The sequence below is a fragment of the Chrysemys picta genome, chromosome 4 (assembly GCF_011386835.1).
Source record: "Chrysemys picta bellii isolate R12L10 chromosome 4, ASM1138683v2, whole genome shotgun sequence".
Lineage (NCBI taxonomy): Eukaryota > Metazoa > Chordata > Testudines > Emydidae > Chrysemys > Chrysemys picta.
The window spans coordinates 7,217,642-7,230,391 of NC_088794.1; the positions used below are offsets into that span (position 1 = coordinate 7,217,642).

Here is a 12,750-nt window from a genome sequence, read left to right on the forward strand (position 1 = left end):
AATCATCCTGGAGCCCCAGCACTAACTGCTCTTTCAGAACCGTATCTGGGTCTGGAACTCGCTGAGGGTCTCGCCGCTCCACTCTGCTCATTTTCTCCTGGAGGTCATATGCATATGCCCGGATAGTTTCACCGGGCTCCTGCTTTCTCTCAAAGAACTCCTTTAGTCGGGTTCCAATAGGTACCTTGTCCCCATACACTTCTAGGAGGAGTTCAAATATCTTTTCCACATTTTTTTTGTCTGCCACTGCCATGAACTTTACTGTGGCCTTGGCCTGGCCCTTGAGGTGCTCCTCTATGAAGTCCACATGATCTTCTTCAGGTACTCTTAGCACACGCAGAGCCGCCTTCACAGACTTGACCCACTCCTCTACTGTAATGTCTCCTGGTCTAGTCGGGAAGCCACCAAACTCCGTGACCTTCCGCTCCCGTGGGACATAAATAGTAGGGGGTTTCTTAGCTTCTGCTGTCTGTTGCTCTATTACTGCCTTGGCCAGCGATAAGGCTTCTCTCTGTTCAGTTCTAGCTTGCTGTAATGCCTCCGCTTGGTCTGATAATCTGCGCTGAAGTTCAGCAAACTGGGTTCGTAGTTCTTCAATTCCAGCCATGGTAGGGTGCTCAACTAGGCCCGGACCATGCTACTAGAACTTAACCAGAAAACCAATGGGATGGACCCTGTGGATAGGATCCTGTTCGTGACGCCAATTATGTAAGCGGGGGAATGGTCCCGCTATTGTGGGGAAATTTCCTGACTTCTGCACTACCCCGGTGAGGTGGGCAAGCGAAAGGATCTGAGTCCCCGCTCCCACTTCCTTTACCCAGAGGCCTCCCTGCCCTTGAGGGCTCCCCTTCCACTTTTCTGTCTGGCTGAGTCCTCGTAACCCCAACAAGACTGGGCCCAGGATTCCTGGGGGGCTCGACCCCCAACCCTGCTGTGGTTACCTAGGACAGGGGCTAGGGTGTCCCCACTCCGGGGTACTCTCTTTACACTGGGCACCTCCCTGACCCACTGATTATTCCATACAATTTAAAGCAAATACAAGTTGTTTAATTAACAATTAATTTAAAGAAAAGAACAAGGAAAAATGGGAAAGGTTAAAGGAAAACACATCACCCTGCTCTGTGGCAGGGAACATCACAACCAGTGTCTCTGGAATGTCAGGGCAGGTCACAGTCTGCTTCTTGTAGGTCCCAGGCCTCCTTCTCAGGCCCAGGCTGTGCTGCAGAGACGCTGCGGGTTGGACACTTGCAATGGTGGTGGCCACACACCTCCGGGCTTTGAGTGGTGGGACCCTTCTTCCCAGCGTCAGCCCCCCGTAGGGTTAAGGTCCCCCTCCCGGTCTGGCCTGCAAGGGCCCTTGTCTGGGGGTGTCTTTCTGTGCTGGGCCCTTTGCCCAGGTTCCCCCTTGGCCGGCCCCACTTGCTCACCACACCTGGCTCTGCGGCTGCAGCTCTGCTCCCAGCACAGGATCTGCTCTCCCCGGGCTGCGTCTCTGGCTCTGTGGCTGCAGCTCCACTCCCAGCACAGGATCTGCTCTCCCTGGGCTGCGACTCTGGCTCTGCGGCTGCACCTCTGCTCCCAGCACAGGATCTGCTCTCCCTGGGCTGCGTCTCTGGCTCTGCGGCTGCACCTCTGCTCCCAGCACAGGATCTGCTCTCCCTGGGCTGCGTCTCTGGCTCTGCGGCTGCAGCTTTGCTCCCAGCACAGGATCTGCTCTCCCTGGGCTGCGTCTCTGGCTCTGGATCTGGCACGGTTCTGCTCTCCAGCTCAGCTTGGGCCCCTGCTCTCTCCTTAGCTCGGCCCCACTCAGTCTGACTCAGGCCATTCCAGTTCACACGGAGGACGGGACCCCCTCTGGCCTCCTGACTCCCTGATTAGCCTGCCCGCCCTGTCAATCAGGCTGATCTGGAGCATTGGCCTCTCCCCATGGTTCCTGGGGACCGTCAGTCTCAGGCTCCTGATTTGCCCTCGACCCTTCCCCTTTTAGTGCTGGGAGCTAACCAACCAAAACATCCCCACTGAATGTTAGTAAGGGGGCAACAGTCCCCTTACACAAGCTAAGTTTAAGACGAGACAACAGATAGATACAAGCAGACAGATGGGAGGAGAACAAGGAAACAATGAGATGATATTGGTCGATGTGATCGGCAGTGGTCTCAGCACACCAGTGGCCTCATTGTTGTTAAGTTTTGTTGTAGGCCTCCCGGCAAAGGAGAGCTTGAAGGAGGGTTGTGCAGGAGACAAGGCAGTAGTTTTGTGGCCGTTTCCAGGGAGCTCGTCCCAAGTGTAAGGGGTGGCGCGAGAGACAGCACAAAGGGGCTGGTTGGAAAACATAACAACTGGGCAATGGAGGCCAGCACGAGGGGCCAATCAGAGATGCGACTTGACAGCTCAACACAAACTGAGAGATGATAGGTCGGGGGGATGGAGGGGGAAGAGGCTGATAAGGGCCTAGAAAGGGAAGAGCAGCAGCTTGTGTTTGATGTGATAGAGAAGAGGGAGCTAGGGGAGGGCTGCAAACAGAGGGGTGACGTGGTCACAGCAACATTCTGATGGAGATGAATGGGGCATTGTTGCCATGGCAAGGGGTGAATGGCCTAGGACATCGTGTAAGGTGGTGGTAGCCAGGTGCCACTAGAATGACTTGCGATGGTGTTGTGAGGGCGACGGTAAGCAAATGACATCACCATGACTACCATGACTGTGACGATGTTCTGGAGGAATGGGGGTGACCAGACAATGCAATGAAATAGCAGGGAGGATGGTAGACCGGTGACATCACCATGGTGACAGTAACTGCAGAATGACATCACAGGGAGGGTAATGACAGTGCAGACATAACAGGGAGAGTAGCAACCTGCTGGGTGATGTTGACATGGCAACAGTGACTGGACGCTGCCATAGCAGGGACTGTGGGAACCAGGTGATGTCCCTGTGTGACTCCCCTGTCTCCTCTCTGGGAGTCTGAGTGCTGGGTCCTGGGGTCCCATCTTCCCCAAGGGGGTCCCCTGCCCTGGCAGGGCCTTTCTTTGCATATCCATGTGGGGGAGCAGGCCCTGGGCTCTCTGCTTCACCCCAGGGTTCTCATCGCCTATTGACCCCGTCCCTCTCTCGTGCCCCAGGTGTGTGGCCCCACAGTGCACCGGGCCTGCGGGGAGAACATGTACGTCAATGGCTACTGCTTCCTCCTGGACCAGAGCCTCCAGCAGCTTCGGCGCATCCCGGACACCCTGGCAGGTGAGGGGCAGCCCCCTGGGCAGGAACCAGAACTTGGAGGTCACGCGGGGAGGAGAGGAGATGGGTCTAGGCGGGCCCATGGGTCTGATATGGGTTGGGATAGCAGGCTAGGTCAGCTCATTGGTTTGATTTAGGATGTCAATAGGAGCTGGGAGTCAGGACTCCTGGGTTCTGTCCCAGTTCTGGGAGGGGGGTGGGGTGTATTTTTTTCATCCCAGTGCATGTCATGTTCTACTCTCAGGACCTCTCAATGTCAGGGAAGGGATGATATTGCGACAGAGGGGCCCATTGGTCTGATCCGGGGTTGCAGGGAGGGGGCAGGATACCAGGTTAGATGGACCCAGAAAAGCAGACTTTGACTCCCTCAGGGAATTGATGGGCAGGATCCCCTGGGAGAATAACATGAGGGGGAAAGGAGTCCAGGAGAGCTGGCTGTATTTTAAAGAATCCTTATTAAGGTTGCAGGAAAAAACCATCCCAATGTGTAGAAAGAATAGTAAATATGGCAGGTGACCAGCTTGGCTTAACAGTGAAATCCTTGCTGGTCTTAAACGCAAAAATGAAGCTTACAAGAAGTGGAAGATTGGACAAATGACCAGGGAGGAGTATAAGAATATTGCTCAGGCATGCAAGAGTGAAATCAGGAAGGCCAAATCACACTTGGAGTTGCAGCTAGCAAGACAGTAACAAGAAGGGTTTCTTCACGTATGTTAGCAACAAGAAGGTCAGGGAAAGTGTGGGCCCCTTACTGAATGAGGGAGGCAACCTAGTGACAGAGGATGTGGAAAAAGCTAATGTACTCAATGCTTTTTTGCCTCTGTCTTCACGAACAAGGTCAGCTCCCAGACTGCTGCACTGGGCAGCACAGTATGGGGAGGAGGTGACCAGCCTCTGTGGAGAAAGAAGTGGTTCGGGACTATTTAGAAAAGCTATATGAGCACAAGTCCACAGGGCCGGATGCGCTGCATCCGAGGGTGCTAAAGGAGTTGGCGGATGTGATTGCAGAGCCATTGGCCATTATCTTTGAAAACTCATGGCGATTGGGGGAGGTCCCGGATGACTGGAAAAAGGCGAATGTAGTGCCCATCTTTAAAAAAGGGAAGAAGGAGGATCTGGGGAACTACAGGCCAGTCAGCCTCACCTCAGTCCCTGGAAAAATCATGGAGCAGGTCCTCAAGGAATCAATTCTGAAGCACTTAGAGAAGAGGAAAGTGATCAGGAACAGTCAGCATGGATTCACCAAGGGCAAGTCATGCCTGACTAAGCTAATTGCCTTCTATGAGGAGATAACTGGCTCTGTGGATGAGGGGAAAGCAGTGCATGCATTATTCCTTGACTTTAGCAAAGCTTTTGATACGGTCTCCCACAGTATTCTTTCAGGCAAGTTCAAGAAGTATGGGCTGGATGAATGGACTGTAAGGTGGATAGAAAGCTGGCTAGATCATCGGGCTCAACGAGTAGTGATCAATGGTTCCATGTCTAGTTGGTAGCCGGTATCAAGCGGAGTGCCCCAAGGGTTGGTCCTGGGGCCGGTTTTGTTCAATATCCTCATTAATGATCTGGAGGATGGCGTGGACTGCACTCTCAGCAAGTTTGCAGATGACACTAAACTGGGAGAAGCGGTAGATATGCTGGAGGGCAGGGATCGGATACAGAGGGACCTAGATAAATTAGAGGATTGGGCCAAAAGAAACCTGATGAGGTTCAACAAGGACAAGTGCAGAGTCCTGCCCTTATGACAAAAGAATCCCATGCACTGCTACAGAGTAGGGACCGAATGACAAGGCAGCAGTTCTGCAGAAAAGGACCCAGGGGTTACAGTGGATGAGAAGCTGGCTATGAGTCAACAGTGTGCCCTTGTTGCCAAGAAGGCTAACGCCATTTTGGGCTGTATAAGTAGGGGCATTGGCAGCAGATCGAGGGACATGATCATTCCCCTTTATTCGACATTGGTGAAGCCTCATCTGGAGTACTGTGTCCAGTTTTGGGCCCCACACTACAAGAAGGATGTGGAAAAATTAGAGTCCAGCAGAGGGCAACAAAAATGATTAGGGGGCTGGAGCACATGACTTATGAGGAGAGGCTGAGAAAACTGGGATTGTTTAGTCTACAGAAGAGAAGAATGAGGGGGGATTTGATAGCTGCTTTCAACTACCTGAAAGGGGGTTCCAAAGAGGATGGATCTAGTCTGTTCTCAGTGGTACCAGATGACAGAACAAGGAGTAATGGTCTCAAAGTGGTAGTGGGAGAGATTTAGGTTGGATATTAGGAAAAACTTTTTCACTAGGAGGGTGGTGAAGCACTGGAATGGGTTACTTAGAGAGGTGGTGGAATCTCCTTCCTTAGAGGTTTTTAAGGTCAGGCTTGGCAAAGTCCTGGCTGGGATGATTTAGTTGGGGATTAGGTCTTGCTTTGAGCAGGGGGTTGGACTAGATACCTCCTGAGGTCCCTTCCAACCCTGATATTCTATGATTCTATGACCCATTGGTCTGGTATAGCTTTTTCTACTGGGTTTTTTCCATGTTTGTGGTGCTGAGTCAGGAGTCGGATGTATTTCTTTCCTGTCCCTCTCAGAGTGCCCCAGACGTGCCACAGACATAGCGCTCCTCATCGACGGCTCGGGCAGCATCAGACCTTATGACTTTGGAAAGATGAAGACGTTTCTTTCTGAGATCATGAAGCGTTTCCGCAGCGCCGACACGCAGGTAACAGGCAGAAGCTGAACCCTGACTACGTACCCTGCCCCTTGCAGTCAGTGCTGACCCTAATACCCCAGTGTGGCGCTAGGGGGCGCTGTGGTGCAGGGAGCAGCAATGGATTTTGCATCCAAAACCAGGAATAAATTCCTGTAGAACCAGCTACATCCTGACCGCCTGCCCCAGCCCTTAACTGAGTCTAATTCCTGCTTTTCTGAACTTCCACCCCTGGGTTGTTTTTCTCTTTTCTCCCCTGTCTCCTGCAGTTCGCCCTCATGCAGTACTCAGATGAATTTAAACAGCACTTCGACTTCTCACAGTACAGAAGGAGCAGGAACCCCGATAGTCTTGTCAGGTTGGTCGAGCAGCTCAGGGGAACGACGCACACAGCCAGCGCCATCAGGAAAGTGGTGTAGGTATTGCCCTCCTCCCCATGCTGACTTCACAGGGAATGGGCTGCAAGGACATACAAGCTAAGGGACAGGGACTCAAGACTCCTGGGTTCTATCCCCAACTGTGGGAGGTGATTGGGGACCAGTAGGTTAAAGCAGGGGGAGATGCTGGGAGCCAGGAATCTGGGGTTCTATTGCCAGCTCTGAGCCTCTGTTGCTTTAAGCAAGTCACGTCCACGCCCTGTGCCTCAGTTTCCCCTTCCGTAAAATGGGGACATGACAGTGGCCTCCTTCGTAAAGGACTTTGAGATCTGCAATGCCAAAGCAGTGGATGAGCACTAGGTGTTATTACGTATCAATAACCCTCCCATGCCTTCCCCACCCCCCTTTTCCAGGCGGGAGCTGTTCACCTCTAGGAAAGGAGCTCGGGATGAGGCCACCAAGGTTCTCATTGTGATCACAGATGGGGAGAAATATGAAGATCCACTTTCTTATTCAGACGCCGTCCCAGAGGCTGAGAGAGCTGGAATCATCCGCTACGCCATCGGGGTGAGCTGCGACTGTGCGGAGAACTTGTATGGATCTGAACCTGTGTCCAGGTTCCCATCAGATAAGGGAGAAGAACTGACCCTGGCTTGTGACCGGGTCAACGTGTGACATTAGAGGAGAGCTGGAGCTCCTCTATTGTTAAGGTTGATAGGAATTTTCCAGTTACAGGTCAGGTTTTCTAACTGCCCTATGGTCCACGTGCTGACTCAGATTGTTTTTGAAATGTGTTATGCCTCATGAGGATGCAGGTTAGGATTAGTGGTCCAAATTTGGGGTTACTTGAGTAAGGGGTTCCTGAGATACAGCCCCCCAGTTAAACAGCAAAATCACCAGTTCTTTTCTGCACACACCTGAAGCTCAAAAAGTGGCTCTGAACTTCCCCAAACTGATCTCAGTCACTTGACGTTTATCTCTGCAAGTGCACGGCCCCCACTGCCCCTCTGGGGGAGACGTATTCAAAAGATTATTAATCTTAGACACTGGATGCCTAGAATGGCACATGCCAAACTGCTGAGCCAAAGAGATTGAAATGAGCATCAAGATCTAGGGCTCTTGTGAAGCAAGAGGGTATTTATGTGGCTCAAGGTGACAGCAGGTTGCCATTCACCCTGAATTGGTCCCGTGCCCTGTGGGTTCAATTCTTGCTATTGGCTAATGTTCCTGTCATTCTGCAGTGTCTCCCTTTGGATTTTTTTGCCCTGAGATCAAAATTTCCAGCTGAAGAACCATATTTGAAAGTGCTCGAAAACCCACATGAATGCTCTGAATTTGCATAAGAGGTGTGGTCAAGGGAATCAGTATTTTTTAAACAGACAGCTGATGAAAGACAGTAAAGGAAAATGTAATAGTGTCTCCTGAACAATGGAACTGAGCGTGAACAATAGAATCATAGACTTTAAGGTCAGAAGGGACCATTATGATCATCTAGTCCGACCTCTTGCACAACACAGGCCACAGAATCTCACCCACCCACTCCTGTATCAAATCTGTGTCTGAGCCATTGAAGTCCTCAAATCATGGTTTAAAGACTTCAAGGTGCAGAGAATCCACCAGCAAGTGACCCATGCCCCACGCTGCAGAGGAAGGCGAAACCCCCGTGGGACCTCTGCCAATCTATCCTGGAGGAAAATTCCGTCCCAACCCCAAATATGGCGATCAGCTAAACCCTGAGCATGTGGGCAAGACTTACCAGCCAGACACCCAGGAAAGAATTCTCTGTAGTAACTCAGATCCACCCCATCTAACGTCCCATCACAGGCCATCGGGCATATTTACCGCTAATAGTCAAAGACCAATTAATTGCCAAAATTAGGCTATCCCATCCTACCACCCCCTCCATAAACTTATCAAGCTTAGTCTTGAAGTCAGATATGTCTTTTGCCCCCACTGCTCCCCTTGGAAGGCTGTTCCAGAACTTCATTCCTCTGATGGTTAGAAACCTTCATCTAATTTTAAGTCTGAACTTCCTGATGGCCAGTTTATATCCATTTGTTCCTGTGTCCACATTGGTACTGAACTTAAATAATTCCTCTCCCTCCCTGGTATTTATTCCTCTGATATATTTATAGAGAGAGCAATCATATCTCCCCTCAGCCTTCTTTTGGTTAGGCTAAACAAGCCAAGCTCTTTCAGTCTCCTTTCATATGACAGGTTTTCCATTCCTTGGATCATCCTAGTAGCCCTTCTCTGTACCTGTTCCAGTTTGAATTCATCCTCCTTAAACATGGAGACCAGAACTGCACACAGTATTCCAGATGAGGTCTCACCAGTGCCTTGTATAATGGTACTAATACCTCCTTATTTCTACTGGAAATACCTCTCCTGATAAATCCAAAGACCTCATTAGCTTTTTTCACGGCCATATCACATTGGCGGCTCATAGTCATTCTGTGATCAACCAACACTCCAAGGTTCTTCACCTCCTCTGTTACTTCCAACTGATGCATCCCCAGCTTATAACAAAAATTCTTGTTATTAATCCCTAAATGCATGACCTTGCACTTTTCACTATTAAATTTCATCCTATTACTATTAATCCAGTTTACAAGGTTATCCAGATCTTCCTATATGATATCCCGGTCCTTCTCTGTATTAGCAATACCTCCCAGCTTTGTGTCATCCGCAAACTTTATTAGCACATTCCCACTTTTTGTGCCAAGGTCAGTAATAAAAAGATTAAATAAGATTGGTCCCCAAAACGATCCCTGAGGAACTCCACTAGTAACCTCCCTCCACCCTGACAGTTCACCTTTCAGTATGACCCGTTGTAGTCTCCAGTTCCTTATCCACCTTGCAATTTTCATATTGATCCCCATCTTTTCCAATTTAGTTAATAATTCCCCATGTGGAACCGTATCAAATGCCTTACTGAAATCGAGGTAAATTAGATCCACCGTGTTTCCTTTGTCTTAGAACTCTGTTACCTTCTCAAAGAAGGAGATCAGTTTGGTTTGGCACGATCTACCTTTTGTAAAACCATGTTGTATTTTGTCCCAATTACCATTGACCTCAATGTCCTTAACTACTTTCTCCTTCAAAAATTTTTCCAAGACCTTGCTTACTACAGATATCAAACTAACAGGCCTATAGTTACCCGGATCACTTTTCCCCCCCTTTCTTAAAGATAGGAACTATGTTAGCAATTCTCCAGTTGTATGGTACAACCCCTGAGTTTACTGATTCATTAAAAATTCTTGCTAATGGGCTTGCAATTTCATGTGCCAGTTCCTTTAATATTCTTGGTTGAAGATTATCTGGGCCCTCCGATTTAGTCCCATTAAGCTGTTCGAGTTTGGCTTCTACCTTGGATGTGGTAATATCTACCTCCATATCCTCATTCCCATTTGTCATCCTACCATTATCCCTAAGCTCCTCATTAGCCTCATTAAAGACTGAGGCAAAGTATTTGTTTAGATATTGGGACATGCCTAGATTATCCTTAACCTCCACTCCATCCTCAGTGTTTAGTGGTCCCACTTTTTCTTTGTTTGTTTTATTCTTATTTATAGAAGCTGGGTTATTCCATTAACTTCCTTAATGCAGCGTTAAGGTTTCCCAGTGCTGCTTCATGCCCTTCCCGACTGTGGAGAGTGGCTGCACTTAGGCCTCTGAAATCCATGAAATACACAGTTAAGGCAAACACCCTCACAACCTTAACTCTGCGATCTTTGAGGCATACCCCAGCACACCAGGAACACACACAGGCCCTTACATAGGCTACAGAGTGCTGGGCGCAGAGCACGTGAGCACTAGGGGGCCAGGCCCATCACCTTCCGTTTGCCAAGGCAAAACTCGGGTTTAGAGTCATAGATTCCCAGGCCAGGAGAAACATTTGCAATAATCTAGTCTGAACTCCCGTGTAGCACAGGCCAGAGAACTGCCCCAAATAATCCATGCTGGAACCAGAGCAGATCTTTCAGAAAACCAGCCAGTCTTGAAATAAAAATTGCCAGAGATGGAGAATCCACCGTGGCACGTGGTGAGCTGCTCCAATGGTTAATTCCCATCATGGTTAAACCTGACACCATCTTTCCAGTCTGAATGGGTGTAAATTCCGCTTCCAGCCACAGGATCTTGTTCGACTTTTGTCTGCAGCTTTTGTCAGGCCCAGCGACCAGGAGGTGCCTGACTCCACTGCTGAACCGATTGCACACAACCCACCCAGACCAGCGTGGTGGTCCCAGCCCTTCACTCCTTGCCCTGAGGCGTCCCCCAGAGACATTGCAGCACTCACCCCTCACTACAGCCTGGAGATTGAGTCATGCAGGGCCCCAGAGTGCTGACAATCCCCATGGCAAGAAAACCCCTGTGCCCCACTGCTGATACAACCGACACAACTCGGTGCTGAAATGAGGCAGGCTCCATAACTCCAGGCACGAGGGCCCCTCTCCTCACATCACAGTGACACTTGTGCCAAGCTGCTCCAGCGGCCCCCCAACCCCCACTCACCAGAGCAGCACATGGCGCTGGCTGAGCCGTGCCTCTCGAGGGCCCAGCAGGGCTCAGGGCGGGTGGGTGTTGGTCCAGAGCTCTCGGCTGTGATTGACGCTGATGCCCTGGTCTCCCCTGTTCCTCCCTCTACTCCGTGAAGGTCGGCCAGGCCTTCTCCAGTGCTGCTGCCCAACGGGAGCTCCAGGAGATCGCCTCTCAGCCCAGCAATGAGCACGTCTTCCGGGTGGACAATTTTGACGCCCTCCAGGGCATCCAGAGCCAGCTGCAGGAGAAGATCTTCGCCATCGAAGGTACCAGAGCCGGGGGAGGGGACGCAGTGGCCCCGGGGCTCTAGAAATGGGTTTTCAAGGCCGAGATGGGACGGGGAGCAGCTGGGAATCCAGAGCTCAAATAGGCCCCAAATAGTCTCTCTTTCCCCATCCAACATCTATCTACTGATCTATCTCCATATATCCCCCAAATGCCTTTCTCATCCGGGGGCCACCGGGCAGGGGCCTGGCTGGCTCCAGGGGTTGAGGAATGGGATACGGGGACTTCTCTCTAGGGGGCGCTGGATCCAATTCAGCCTCGAGGTGGGGAGAAGGGCTGGCTCAGGGAATGGGACACGGGGCCTTTACCGTCTATGATGGTCTCTCCCGTGTCTGTCTGTCTCTTCTCCCAGGCACCCAGTCCCAGAGCGGCAGCTCCTTCCAGCTGGAGATGTCTCAGGAAGGATTCAGCTCCCTGCTGTCTCCTGTGAGTGATGCCTGGCCCCAGGGCGTCTCCCATGGTGCCGTGCGCTGGGGCCCTGACAGCGCTTTCAAGCTAAGAAGGAGCTGGTTGGCCTAGTGCTTGCAGGGGAGACAACCCTTTACTAGCCCAGAGTGCTGCGGGAGCAGTGCAGGGGACACCCTCCCCTCCCACTCAGGGTGGGCACTAGGGGGCTCTATGTGCAGCGGGGGCCAGTAGGGGCCCCGTAGGGGATGCTCACTCCCATGGCCATCAGCACTGACCCCAGTGTTCTAGCATGATGCTAGGGGGCGCTGTGCTGCAGATTCTGGCCTTGTCTAGTAAATACATTCTGCACTGTGGGTTTCCTGTAATCAGTCCCCTTTGCCGTGCGTGTCGGTTTAGGACGGACCTGTGCTGGGAGCGGTGGGAGCCTATGACTGGTCCGGCGGGATATACCTGTACGGGAGCAGCGGGGAGCCGAGCTTCATCAACGTATCCAGAACCTCCACTGACATGAATGATGCTTACCTAGGTAAGAACAAACCCACCGAGCTTCCCTTACCTATTTAAACAGCCCCCACACCCCACCCCAGAGGTGGCTGCATCTCAGTTCTGGGAAAGTTCTGTGCAGCACTGTTGTATGGCTGTTTCCCATCTCACCTCCCCACGTCCCTCTCTTCCTTTGAGGTTATTCGTCTCAGGTCATCACAGCCAATGGGCAGAGCAGCTACGTGGTCGGGGCCCCTCGCTACCAACACGCCGGCAAAGTCGTCCTGTTCAGCCGAGATACCAAGGGCGGGGAATGGACAAATAGATCGGAGGTGTTCGGAGAACAGGTATGGAGAGCATTACTGGTAATATGGAGTGTGGGTGTGAGAGAGAGAAGGCTGGAGGAAGCCTGTAAGATTTTGACATTGTGTAATATTTGTGTTTGGATCAGGGGCGGCCAAACTTTTTGGCCTGAGGGCCACATCGGGTTTTGGAAATTGTATGGAGGGCCGGTTAGGGGAGGGGGCCATGGCCCGGCCCCCACCCCCTATCCGCCCCCCGGGGACTCCTGACCCATCCAACCCCCCCGTTCCCTGTCCCCTGTGTGAAATGGGCAACTGGCTGCTTAGAGTAAGGCAGCCGTGCACATGCCCTGCCCTTGAGGCAGCAACATAAGGAAATTCTACTGCAAAAAATTTAGGCACCAAGTCAGGTTAGGCACCTAT

The 12,750-nt window shown here is 51.4% G+C and overlaps 1 protein-coding gene across 1 annotated transcript in view; it reads left to right on the forward strand.

Moving 5' to 3' along the window:
* The window catches only part of LOC101933870 (uncharacterized), a 99,031-nt gene that overhangs the window by 12,520 nt on the left and 73,761 nt on the right, over nt 1-12,750 (forward strand). The window contains exons 5-12 of the mRNA XM_065591000.1: nt 3,123-3,237; nt 5,812-5,942; nt 6,200-6,345; nt 6,721-6,874; nt 10,965-11,115; nt 11,487-11,560; nt 11,939-12,068; nt 12,224-12,372. Of these exons, the coding sequence (XP_065447072.1) occupies nt 3,123-3,237; nt 5,812-5,942; nt 6,200-6,345; nt 6,721-6,874; nt 10,965-11,115; nt 11,487-11,560; nt 11,939-12,068; nt 12,224-12,372 (1,050 nt within the window). The remainder of the gene's footprint in view (nt 1-3,122; nt 3,238-5,811; nt 5,943-6,199; nt 6,346-6,720; nt 6,875-10,964; nt 11,116-11,486; nt 11,561-11,938; nt 12,069-12,223; nt 12,373-12,750) is intronic.